General features: G+C 38.3%; 1 protein-coding gene across 1 annotated transcript in view; it reads left to right on the forward strand.

The window, feature by feature from the left end:
- Positions 1-13647, forward strand: part of LOC107664595 (1-phosphatidylinositol 4,5-bisphosphate phosphodiesterase epsilon-1) — a 77754-nt gene that overhangs the window by 4758 nt on the left and 59349 nt on the right. Inside the window, exon 2 of the mRNA XM_016455205.1 lies at positions 3368-4701. Within this exon, the coding sequence (XP_016310691.1) occupies positions 3586-4701 (1116 nt within the window). The 5' untranslated portion in view covers positions 3368-3585. The remainder of the gene's footprint in view (positions 1-3367; positions 4702-13647) is intronic.

Raw genomic sequence — 13647 nt, forward strand, 5'->3', positions numbered from 1 at the left:
GTCACATATGCAGCGGAAATGGCAGTGCTTATGAGTTAAACAACGCAGTGGTCACGTCAGTGCGACCGCTCACAAAATTTAGTCGCACAGGCAGAAAAAATGGTCACAGTCTGGAGCCCTGAATTTCCATGTGCCGTTTTGAAGTATGTTCATATATACGCATTCAAACATTTCCGCGTGCCAGGGTTGCCAGTTTTTCACAACAAAATCCGCCCAATTGCTACTCAAAACTAGCCCAATCCTGTTTCGAGGGGGGTCCACCGGTAAAAATTGCGTTCCAGGGGGTAAAATACACGTTTTTTGGAGGGGTTCCCCAAACCGCGGACTTGGCAACACTGTAGCGTGCCAACTTGATGCTTCCTCTGAAGACTGCTTAGATGTGTTCGACTTGAAGCAGCGCTGCTATATCGCGATATTATCGCAAATGCAATTAATCATTCAGCCCTAAACTAAACTGAAACTTACCTAGCTAGCCAGCTAATCTGGCTTCATGGCATAGGCCCCTGATCTAAACCAGGTTGGATTTGTTTGGTTTTGTCATTGTGTGTTTTGTCAAATTCAAAATTTTGTAAAAAATTTGTAAAAATTCAATAATTCATATTCACCTTCCAGAGTTCACTTCCGAAATATTCAAATCTCAAACAGCAAAGATGTTGAAATAAACATAAACACAGCTTTTGGGTCTTAATCAGCTTTTCTGCATATATACTGGCCCTGATAATCATAAGTTCTACTTAATGCTTGCTCCATTTCTGTAAATCAGTTTTTGTGAATGCATGACTTGCTTTACCTGTTGCTTTGGTCTTCATCAACACCCGCTCGCACCACCTGCTGTTGAGCGACTAACAGCAGATGGAGATCATGCATCGGTACTCTACTGCTATTCCTGCAGTTCCCGGATGTGCAATGCTGAATTTTCTGCCGAATTTGAACCACTGAATTTGTGGAAGCGAATTTGTAAAGTGAAATAAAATGGACGGAAAATTGCCTGTCGAATATTATACACTGTATTTTTATATAGATTGACTATTTCGGAAGTGAACTCTGGAAGGTGAATATGAATTATTGTATTTTTAATTATGAAAATGTGTGTGAAATGTTATTATTTAAAATATTCACTTCTTAAATAAACAACTGTTAAATTCCGGCATTAAAATGCAAGCACTGTTAATGCAATGCATTATTTTTCAGTTAGTGCAATTCAACATGCTTTTTTGTTTCAAAGACATTAGTCATTATTTTTCTTCCTTATTTCTCTCTGCAACCATTCAGCAAATGTATGATGCCTAATGTTTTAACATATGAACAGATTTTAAAACATCATGCGTCGCATCATACACTTGCTGATTTTAAATTTGTAAAAGACTTTGTAAAAGTGTAGTGTATTCCAGCCTTAACTGCAATAACACTGGTTGGAGATCAACAACAGCTGACCTAGTTTCATTTATGATGGGCTGTTAGCTTAGATTACCTTTATCTGTATTAAACCTGCATGTATGATGGCATTGTTTACCTACACATAAACTTTATTTTATTAAAATGAACTGTTCCAAGTCTGGATGAGGCTTTGCTCCAGTAGCCGCCTGTTGTATGGGATCAGAATCAAGCTAGCACAGATAATTAGTTTGTGCTGGCTTCAGAAAAGACGGGGAGAAGGAGGGGGTGCGGAGGTGGATTTGGGGAGGTGGGAATTCCCGTAATTTCCAAGCATTACAATGGCCTCATGCCTCAACAGACACTCATCCCCACCCTCCTCACTGGAGTCACGATATGTAGCCTCTTTATTGTTACAGTTCATAGTTTAGATAAGTAAAAGGTGTCTTTGACAAGTTCAGGTTTTTAGGGCACAAATGCACATAACACCCACTGCAGGCAGGCTGACATAATCAGACAAGTCAGTCGTTGGCAAATGACCACAGGAAATGACCATGACAGATTGGATACAACCTCACATAATGTAAAATATACAAATAAAGGCTTGCAGTACTTCTAAGCTTTCACAGCTGTTAAAAGAACTGTAATTAGTTGAGTTTGCTAAGACATGCGATTATTGTTGCTCTTTAAACCCTAATGTCAAGATGCACTATTAGAACAGCCCTATATACATTGACGATGGGACCCGAATTCAGAGACCAGCAGTTCGTAGAGACTTGGGGGGTGGGTTTTTTAACCAGTATGTAACCCTCCAGAACACCCATCAGTCACTAAACAACAGGCTAACAACTGGCCAGAATGAAAGTGAAATGAAAAACCTATATTTTGCCATCGCTTCATAGTCAAACTACCTCATGAAGTCATGTGAACATATGACAGTTTGTCATAAGGACAAAGGTGTGTCAGGTTTATCTGTCCTGCGATCTCATTCTTCAGCAGGAATGCGTATGTAATGTGCTTTAGTAATGTTGGAGAATGAATTCTGGGTGCAGATAAGGACAAAACTTGTAAAGTGGCTTTACAGGTATTGTTTACCTTATTCCAAATCATACAAGAGTTTTGAGTGGAGAACAGAAGAACGGGACATTATTCACAGATAAAAATGATCTTGACTGAAGCTCTGAAAACATATTTGCTTTCAGATTTAAAAGTGGTTTGATGATGTCTGTGATTGGAAAATGCCACTTGCATGTCTCATGAGTAAATAATGACAGAATTTTCCATTTTGGTGAACTGTTCCCTAATTTTAGGTGTATAAATCAACCACATCACCCGTTTTAAGCAGTGGCCTACTGGCCTTGCGACATAATAGTTGCTCAGTTTTGCACCACTCACATTTTTTTAAAGAAAATATAAAAATGTAGAGTTTGTAGACAGTCAGCATTGATTGTTTTATTCAGCCTGAGAAATAGATTGTCCCTACACAATTTTAGAGGGGGCAGCGAATGCCCCCCTTTAATCTCATTCATCCTACCCCCTCCAAGCAAGGCTTTACATTCCAGAGACCTGTGGGTTTGTATAGGACTGTGGGGCTGCAAACTGTAGTAAGATTTTGGACAGCTGTGTGATTTCCTGAGAGGGAGATATTAATGAGTGGATGTGAATTTTCATTTCATGCTGTCAAAATGTACATCCTGTCCTTGAAATATTTCTTCAGTGTTTTAAACAACGTTTGTGGGTGAAGTGCAATTTTAACAACTTCCCCAGATAGCACCTAGTAAGACACAAAACAGCTTGGCTCTGATAAGGATTAAGAAATTTTCTAGCCTTGCCCAGGCCACGTAAATCCAGTGTGTTACAGTATGTTTATGTTCTTGCTCTTGCAATAGTTCTTCGTTTATTCAGTGAACATTTTCAGTTCACTTAAAATACTGTGTGGCAAGAGATGTTGTTTATTGAATTTTTAATTTTTGTTGCTTCCCCTCTCGTCTAGTGTTCTGAGCCCCTGAGGTCTTGGGAGTCGGGAGGGGCGAAAAAATTGAGAAGACGCAGCCGTCACTTTCTGCGGCAGTCATCCTAAAGCTTCCGCTTCAGACAGACCCGCTGAGATACTCTCTCATCCCAAGGCCATCTTCTCTAGGGGTGGTTTGCCAGAACTTTGTCTTTGGTGTAAGTTGAGCAAGGAGGATCTGTCATCAGGTGCCAAGTGATATGAGGGTTCGTGTGGAGAGACAGGCGCATATTGGCCTCATGAGCTCCACGGCCTCCGAGAAGACATCCGCTGTGCTGGGAGTGAAGAGTCTCGGAAAGGAGACTTCGGCAAGTAATGGAGATGCTCTCATATCCATGAACTACGGCTTGCCTGTGAGCGTATCCCCTCAGGCTCTGGTCCATTATTCATTCGGGACTTTGGAGGGGGACTTACTGGGGACAGAGGGCAGAATACTGAAGTCTTTGGATACTAGGTCTAAGAGTTTGGATTGCTTAGATGAGACCTACAGGTCCAAAAACTGCAGCTGTGGGGCTGCAAGGCACGGGGAAGAAGGGTTGTACGTTTGCCAGATGTGTGGGTTTTGCGATCCAGTGGAAAGCGAAGAAGGCTGCCTGGAGAATAGCTTTCCTCCTAGAAGCTGGGGAACGGTGCCCCAGCAGAGGAAAGCAGAAGGGTTTTCTTCTGATGTTACTTGCCTTGCTGAAGAACAGCCAACGTTGAGTGGCTCGGATGGAGAACTGTGCCAGATGGAACTTGTAATCGGCCAAAACACAGAGAGCCTGCCGTTCTGCGGGCTGGATTTGAGGCGAAACAGTATGCCAGTATCCTCACCACAAGGGCCTCAATGCACCAATGGCTGCGGAACTGCCATGTATAACAAACTGTGTGACAGAACTGACTTCGTATGTGCCGTGTACCATAAAAATGGCTTCTCTAGTCTGGAAAGGCTCAGCAGGAAAACCAAACCCATATGCTTTCAGGGCAGATGCCTTAAGAGGTCCACGCCCTTCAGGTTGTCTGTACCTGACTGTAGTGACAGCGAGGGCACTGTGTCTGACAGCGAGTTTGTGCGTAACAAGAAAGAGCGCTCTACTGTCCTTGTCAGGAGGTACCTCAAGAACAATCAGAAGATCAAAAAGACAGTGTGCACAGGCACCAGAGCTATAGTGAGGACTCTACCCACCGGCTGCTTCTCTGACAGAATCTGGGAGTCTGTTTGTGGGAAAACATGCCAACTTGGCGATGAGGCGAGAGGATACAGCAGAGCGCTTCAGGCCATCCAGCTGCAGGTTTCCAGGGCCCTTCTCACATACCCAGGGGTCAGGTTTGCAGAGGTAAGGTCAATTTCTGTTCTCACTAAAGCTCTACATGGTATGAATGCTTCCTTCATAAACTGGCGGTTGTTCAGGTGTTACGTTAAAGCTCTATGAATGTGCCTCTCTCACTGTTGGTGCCACAGTTCCTGCTCTGAATGTTTGTGTTGTATCTCATGATTTGAAATAAGCATTAGAGTGAAATTCTTTGCTGTTTTATCAAATGTGTATTTTTTTTTATCACTGAACAAATAATTACAATTGAACCCTGCATTCTAAGCTTGATTATTGGGTGCATAATAGTGCATAATGGGTGCATAGTGGTTCTTGCTATTTCAATTGCTCATATGTATAGTTCTGCAATCTTTCAGACTTTTCAAAACCCCTAACTATTAAACCATTTGTGCTACAGTAATGAATGATACCTCAAATCATGCGGCTAGTTGAGGAGAGTTATGATATTACTTACTAAGTGGTCAGGCTTGTGTTTTTTCCAAGCTGACTAAACCGGCTGAAAAGTACCCTAGACTCAAGAAGGGACACTTCTAAATTGTTTAGGTTGTTTGCTATGCATATACAGTGGGTACGGAAAGTATTCAGACCCCCTTAAATTTGACCATATCTGTGCATATCTATGCAACCATCTAGTAAACAACTTGAACACTCAGGCAATTCCCTAGTTGAAACTACCCAGAACACCAATTATGTGATATTGGTGGTTTTAGGGTTTTGCTGCAATTCTTTCAAAAAACATTACAGCTGCCCTTAAAAAGCCTTAAAAACTGCATTACAAAACCTGTCATTGTTTAATAAATTAGCTACATCTATCATTTCCTATATGAGACTAATGGAATAATGGAACAACAGTGATTTTTCACTATTATTTACAACAGGATCTGCATTTCAATGTAAAACTTACATTATTTTGAAATTAGATTGTTCCATTGCTACATTTTATTAAAACTTGGCATTTAATAACTAAGCCCGAACTAGGTTATTCTAATGGAAAACAGGAAATTACTGTTGATTTTTGACATGATGTGGAATATCCCAGATGTCTTTATTATCTATTATTATATTCCTTGGTTTGTATGTTATATAACTTGTTTGCTGTCTTGGTTCTGCCATTGTACATTTAAGACTTTTTTTTGCAAAGTATTTTCATGAATTTCATGAATATGAATTAAGCTAGACCATTAAATATTTAATACAATGTGTCATTTCTTTTTTGTATTCATTTTGCAGATGGTTTTATCCACAGTAACTTACAAATGAAAAATAGCACAAGCAACTTATTGTACAGGGTTAATGATATTAGCAGTGCTACAATACCAAATTGAAAGAGTAAACCACAGTGATGCATTTTTTCATGGAAATTTTGTCATATTTAGTGGTAATTGTGGTAATGGTTCGAGTCTATTTAACACATGGACACTGGCCAGCACTTAATTTTGCCCGTAAATTCATGAATTATGGGCAAAATAGGAGGAGATCTTTCTTTTCAAGGAAATTCCTTATCCTGGAGCTCACAAAGCTCAAGCTGGTGCAAGATACAGACATGAAACATTCATCTTGAGGTTTTTCTGATAGATGATTTAGTGGGCGACTGCTGTCTGTTTCAGCAGAACTTCAGATCAATTATGCAGTATATTATGTCTGAGCTTAGGCAGACATTTTACTAGTAGACTTGTAAAAAGCACTGCTTGTTGTGTTAAGGGTCATTCCAGTGCTGTCTGGTTTCTCCCGCTGGCTGGGACAGTGGGACGCTCTGTTTCAGAGCGTACAGTGGTTTTCGCTACACTGGTTTAAATCATTAAGACTTTATTGCCCCTTTGAGGCACTAAACCCCTGCCTCCGTCACCTTTTTATTCATTCCTTATAGGTGAAAAATGAGTTCACTGAGTCTAAGCATGTAGAAATAAGTGTGCTGTAGTCTCATTGCTACTCCAGAAACCATTTTGTATTCACATTTTGAAGTTTGGTGTTCCACTGATTTGTTATTGGGGTTTTGTTCTGGTCTCAACGGCAAAATGGTTTTGGACTGAAGCATGGTGGAGAGTGGCCCAGTATTGTCTCATATTGGAAATAAGGAAGGGTTAAATAGAGGATAAAGAAAGGGGATAGAGAAAGACAGCCTGTATCTCTTTTAGTGGTTCAATAATATTGCATCAGGATTCTCTGGAGAACTGAAGTCTAATATAAAAAGCACATACACATCCCTGAGGGCTTATGCTGGTGGTGACATGAAGCACGTCCTGTGGTTTCATTCAGCCATAATTTAAGGATTGCTTTATTAGGCCATTCTTTCCATAACACTGTCATTAGTGTTAGCGAGGTTACTTTATTGTCCAAATTTGAATATGAATTGGCATTTGAAGAACATTCTCTGTAAGTTCTTTACGGAAGTAACTTTTTACATGTGAGCTATATTAAAAGAATATTATATATATATATATATATATATATATATATATACTCACTATAATATTTTTTTGGGAGATTAAATGAGTGCTTGTTTGGGCTTTATTTCAGTTTTAAATTACTTGGCATTAGGTTTGTAATTGATGCTTTATCTGTGGATTTTCCCTTTAACTGGCTGCCTGCCGCAGAGAATGACGGGAAATATACTTTTGTTGCGCAAGCCTGTCGCCTCATAAATGGGTTAAAGGAGCAGTCTGGAAAGCTTTATAGCTCTTCTTTATCAACAGTACACAACATGCATACAAACGAAATGTACCGCCACAATGAGCATTTGATTATGACCACTTGCGACCTAACTCAGAAAGGCAGGACTCAAAGTTTTGAAAAACATGTAACTATTGACTGCTGGGGTCAACTGGTGAGCATGTAAATCAGAAAGTTTCAGATGTTGACACTCAGAGCAAAGAGCTTCCCACTCAGGAGTGTGTTTTTAAGTCAGGCCTTTTTATGGCATCCAAGAGGCATCTGCTAATCGTCTCGATTTGTGATTATAGCAGCAGTAGGCAGGAAGTGCAGAGTTGAAACTTTGACCTCCCCCAGCCTTGACCCCTGGTTTTGTTGTCTCAGTGGACGCCACAGCGGAGTCAAAGGAGCTTATGAGATTTCAAGTAGGGGACAGTAACCACAGTGTTGTTTGTGGTTTATACAACAGCCATGAGATTATACATGGCTTATGCTCCTCTTTCAGATGAATGTTTAAATGGAACTTAATAGTTCCCACAAAAGAAAGTAAGTCGTAAGGGTTTGGAATGACCTGTAAATATTGACAGATTTTCATCTTGCATGAACTATTCATTAAAGATGTTATTTGGGTTGGTGACGTGAGCATACAAACGAAATGTACCGCCACAATGAGCATTTGATTATGACCACTTGCGACCTAACTCAGAAAGGCAGGACTCAAAGTTTTGAAAAACATGTAACTATTGACTGCTGGGGTCAACTGGTGAGCATGTAAATCAGAAAGTTTCAGATGTTGACACTCAGAGCAAAGAGCTTCCCACTCAGGAGTGTGTTTTTAAGTCAGGCCTTTTTATGGCATCCAAGAGGCATCTGCTAATCGTCTCGATTTGTGATTATAGCAGCAGTAGGCAGGAAGTGCAGAGTTGAAACTTTGACCTCCCCCAGCCTTGACCCCTGGTTTTGTTGTCTCAGTGGACGCCACAGCGGAGTCAAAGGAGCTTATGAGATTTCAAGTAGGGGACAGTAACCACAGTGTTGTTTGTGGTTTATACAACAGCCATGAGATTATACATGGCTTATGCTCCTCTTTCAGATGAATGTTTAAATGGAACTTAATAGTTCCCACAAAAGAAAGTAAGTCGTAAGGGTTTGGAATGACCTGTAAATATTGACAGATTTTCATCTTGCATGAACTATTCATTAAAGATGTTATTTGGGTTGGTGACGTGAAAAGAGAGAATATGATGAAAATGGAATTTACTACATCCCTCTCTGGTATTAAAGGAAATGAGCCAAATAGCGGTTGCCTGCCCTGCCACAGGAAGATAAATACTGCCTCGTGATTGGCTAATTAGCACCTGATGGAGAACAGCAGGGTCAGAGATCTCCAAACAGGTAATGACTAATGACCACTCTGATAAAAGGTCTGTCAGTGACCCAAAAAGACTAAAGATGAAAAAACATGCTAGAAGGTAATAAATGTGGACTAGAGTTTCCTTAGATTTTTAGCTCAGTTTTTAAAGAGCATAAAGTAAAATAAAAAACAGTGTTGAGGAAATTTTGAAACTGTAGTTTCTCAAATTAAAATACAGTCTACTGGTAAGATCATAAATAATTATGTTAATAATCATATAATTATTATGATTATTATTATAATTATGATCTGTTGATCATTTTTTGAATCAGTTCGTTTTGAACTGTCTGAAAGAACAATAAAATCAACTTCCCTGTGCTTATCATAAGGCTTTGAGATGACAATTTATGAGAGCACATTTCCTTATTGCCTCACACAGCTTACTTGGCTGTAAAGCTGCGTTTGCATTACAATGCCACAAAAGAAAAAAGAAAAAAAACGCATTTGGCCACGCTACAGCACTACTCATTGGAAAAAACAACTGCTTGTTGCTGGAAAAATGACTCTATCAAAACAATGGAGCTACCATTGTAAGTAAGCATTGCTATATTATATCAAAATACCCAAAAGGAAGACATTGATATGGCTATCAAACTAGTGATGTGACTAAACGATACACCTCAACTCATTCCTCTCATTCTTGCAAAGCAAACCAGCCCCATAATTATTTCCCACATGGACAGAGACCACCTAGAGTGTCTCACCATCAACAGCCCAAACCACATTATATCCTGACTGAGACCATTGGAGAGACTGGCAGGTACTGATAAGACCGGTCTAACTCTGACTAGCACACTGGTGTCAGTGAGCAGAGCGCTCATCTACATGCCAAACAAAACACAGGACGAGGCTTGGGGGAGGGACACGGTGACCATGATACTGCACACAAAGTATGCCTTGTGTTTCTAAGAACTCAGGACGCACAATAAGCCATTTAGAGGAGTTTCTTCTACACTTCATTCTCATAAAATCAAGGGTGCGTAGAGGCAGCAAAGTGGGTGTTCGTGAGCACACCTCTGAAACCTAAAATGTCAAATTAGACACTATACTGTCTTGTGGACTTAATGTACAGCGACCATAGCAAAGCCGCAAAAAAAGCCGCAGACCATAGCAAATCTGAATAAGTTCAGATCAGGTGCACCATTTGATACGGGCCAATATTTACTCAAAATTCTTAGAAACCTTGTCTAATCGCTCATTTTTGGAACTGTTATCAGCCAATGCAGATAATAAGTCAAATAATGGATAATCTGTCAGGCAGATGTGTTGATGCTACTTTGAACCTTGAACTGTGTTTTAGTGAAGCAACCAGGAGTTCAATGTGGTTTTGTGTTTAATAGGCTAAAGTTCTTAAATCAAATAACTTTTGTAATAAGTCTAGTCTATTGAAACCGAAATGGACAGAACAGTCAACAGGGAAGCAGGTGCTCTTGAGAAGAGCTCTCAGGAATATCCTTTTGGTGGACTCTGCTCAAACTCAGTGTTTGATTAGCTCTTGTAGAAGCGGAATGGATTCTGGAAAATACACCTGGACATGGACTGAATTATACTGTCTGTGTTACAAATGTGTTGCTAAAAAGCTGCAGAAGTCGACACAACTTAATCACTTAATGTTTCTGATGTCTCATTGAATCTATTCCATTATTAATAGTTAACATTACATCCTTTTTGTTAGCAGATAGTGGCACCTTTTTATTAATCTCATAATCTGCTTCACTCTGGATTTAGGTAAATTATCAAATTTTGGGCCTCAGGCCGATAATGAAATGGTTTTTTAAATTAAAATGTTCACATTTCCAGGGTTCTTATAAGTGGAAGTTGTCATAGTTGTGTAAACTTCTATAATGGTGAATGGAAACTACAACAAAAATAATTTTTGCATTTCCATTTACCCCAAATAGCAAAATGAAAAAGAAAGAAAAAAAAAATCACTGTAGCATTTCTGTGACTTTCCAAGAGAAAAGTAAAGATTAAGAGATTGAATTACAGTGGTCAGAAGAGAGAAAGATGTCAAATTGCTGTTGCATTAGAAATGCCCACACAGCAGCGTTAACTAGTTTTCTGAAATTTAATGCCAGTGTAATGTAACATAAAGTATAATGTTATAAATGTAGGTTCAATAAAATAAAAAAATAAAGCCTTTGTTAGATTTACGAGGTTAATAACTGTGGAAACGTTCACAGTCAATGAAAAGGTTCATACTGTGGATGAAAATATGACAAAATAACCCTGCTAGTTATTAATAATAATGCATCTTTTTTTTTTTTTTTGAAAAAGAAACATTAAAAAAGGAGTATGATTGTTTCAAATAACCCAAGTCTGTAATGTCATGAGTGACGAACAACGGTAAACTGAATCACTTTGCCAGCAGGTTAATTACTTCAGCCAAACACATCCTGTATGAGATTAATCAGATATATACAACATAAATGTAATATTACAACTTAAATCTACAAAAGTGAACTTTACCGTGCAGTCAAGTTCACTTTTGCAGACTTAAGTATGATTAAAGATGATATTTGATGATATTTTAGTGCATTGTTACAGGAAGAGCATGTTACAGGGATGTGCTCTTCCTGTAGCAATGCATTAAAATATGGGAATCTAAAGTATTTCAGGGCTCTAGACCCAAAAAAAAAAAAAAAAACATTTTAAGGAGCCATTGGCTCCTATAAGAAACAAAATTAGGTGACAGATTATTTTTTAAATGAAACAGAATAAACGTGTTTTATTTATTTTTTAACACTTTAACATTTCAGTCATTCTGTCATGTGTTTATGTCTCATCTTTTCTTGTCTTTATCAGCATTTTAATCCATCTTCTAGATGTCCTGGGAACTAAGGTTCACTTAAAGTTGGAACTAAACGTCTTTTCCAACTTGAGAGCTATACAGTCTCAAAGAACTGTTTATTAAACAGAATCTGTGCCAATATCACAGACCATAATTATGTCTGCATCACTTGGTCCACTAAAATTTTGATGCACATTGTCTGTTTATTGCATCAACATAAAAAAGAATATGTGATCACAAAACAACCAGGAATAAAGCCATTACATGGACATTTAAAAATAATATGTCAATTTATATAGATCTCAGCAAAAACTTCACTCGCAAATTAATATTTTTGGAGCAGTCTGGTACCCTGAATTTACAACGTTTACAATTTACAGTAGTGTTCTGATTATAATATATTATGTAAATAATATCCGGATTGCCGCTGGACATCTTGCACTTAAGTGTATTTTTATTATCAAAATGATTCCGGGCCTCACCCTTTTAAAGCCAGCCTGGATGGCATGCTGTCTTAACACTAAGCAATCAGACCTGGTACCACACAGAGTCATCAAAATCATGATCTTTTTTTTTTTCTTGAAAAATGTATTTTCTCAGTGAATCTTAAATATTTGAAAATACTGTGTATGTATGTATGTATGTATGTATGTATGTCTATATATATATATATATATATATATATACACACATACACACACACACACACCCACACACACCTAACTCTTAGGTCAAAATGCAAGGCAGCATATTTAGTGACATCCTTATACCGGCCTGGCTGTTATATCGCTAAGCAAGCAGAAGAAACAAAGGAGATGGCAGATAAATTTAAAGTGACATCCAGTTTTGCTAATCCATAATTCATGCTCTAGTTATTTAATAGGGTAATTTGGATTTCAATGAAATACCTAAAGGCAAGTGAGTCACTCATCTTATGACATAGCTAGTTCACTCCAAACTACAAGTAAACAAGTTTCCCTATTGATGGTGTTCAGACTGAACTGCTCTAATCGTGATTGATTGAGGTTGTCCTATCTTTCCCTCCTAAGTGTTTTGTCTTAACCTGTTATTTGTGTTGTCTTCAGAGGTTTGCCGGCAGTTGAGGGTGTTACTCTGGGAAGATGTGGCTTGCTGTTGTCTCTGTGATTCAGAGCTGCCAGGAATGTGCAGGGCAGGCTGCTTTCAGTCCCAGCTGGACCAACAGCTCAGATTTTAGGCTGCTGATACAGACTGTTGCTCCACTGAAAGACAATAGTGTGTCTTTTCAAGCTTTCGTCATGCTACGTGCTGTCCAATCTGTTTTTCATGTTTATTTGCTCAGAGGCAGATGAAGGTGTCAAACACTGTCAAATTATAGTACATAATACATTATAGAAGAACCAATTTATTGTGTGTAATATTTCAAGTCTAGGATTCATGAATTCCACTGACAGGCTGGGAAAGTAGATGGACATCAAGTTTAACATATTTGTTGTCATGTTCTCTGGAGGGTAAGCGATCCCAGCAGTGAACTCGCTGTGTGTGTCATGAAAAACAAACACCCAGAAAGGCCAAAGGCGCAAGCTTTCCACTGCAGGGAGAGTACATTCCCTTTCACCAAACCTGACTGTATGTGAGCAGTAAACACTAGTATTTCATCTCATTCTGTCTCTGGAAAGTGACAGAGTATATAATGTATATTGCCACAGTGATAAAATATTGTATAAAATAATTGTATATTTTCCATTAAGATTAGGAGAGTTTCCGTCATTATAAAAACAAGTTATCATCGTCATCTGATCTATACAGTGAAAAATAAAGTATAATGTGTACGTAATTATAGGCTATTATTTAAATGTAATTGAAAATAGAATCATTTATATAATATAATATATATATATATTTTCATTAATTAGATATAATGAAAAATAAAAAATACATACAATTTTTCTATAAAATTTTAATTGTCGTAATGTATCCAGTAAAATGTAGTAAAATGAGAATCTAAACTCCAAGATGAAATGATGAGTGATAATTTAGGTGAAAATTTGTTTAATTGTCATGAAAGCAATGCGTTGATGCAAAAAAAAAAAAAAAAAATCCTATATAAAAAATATAA

Source organism: Sinocyclocheilus anshuiensis, unplaced genomic scaffold, assembly GCF_001515605.1.
Source record: "Sinocyclocheilus anshuiensis isolate Anshui unplaced genomic scaffold, SAMN03320099.WGS_v1.1 scaffold287, whole genome shotgun sequence".
Taxonomy (NCBI): Eukaryota; Metazoa; Chordata; class Actinopteri; order Cypriniformes; family Cyprinidae; genus Sinocyclocheilus; species Sinocyclocheilus anshuiensis.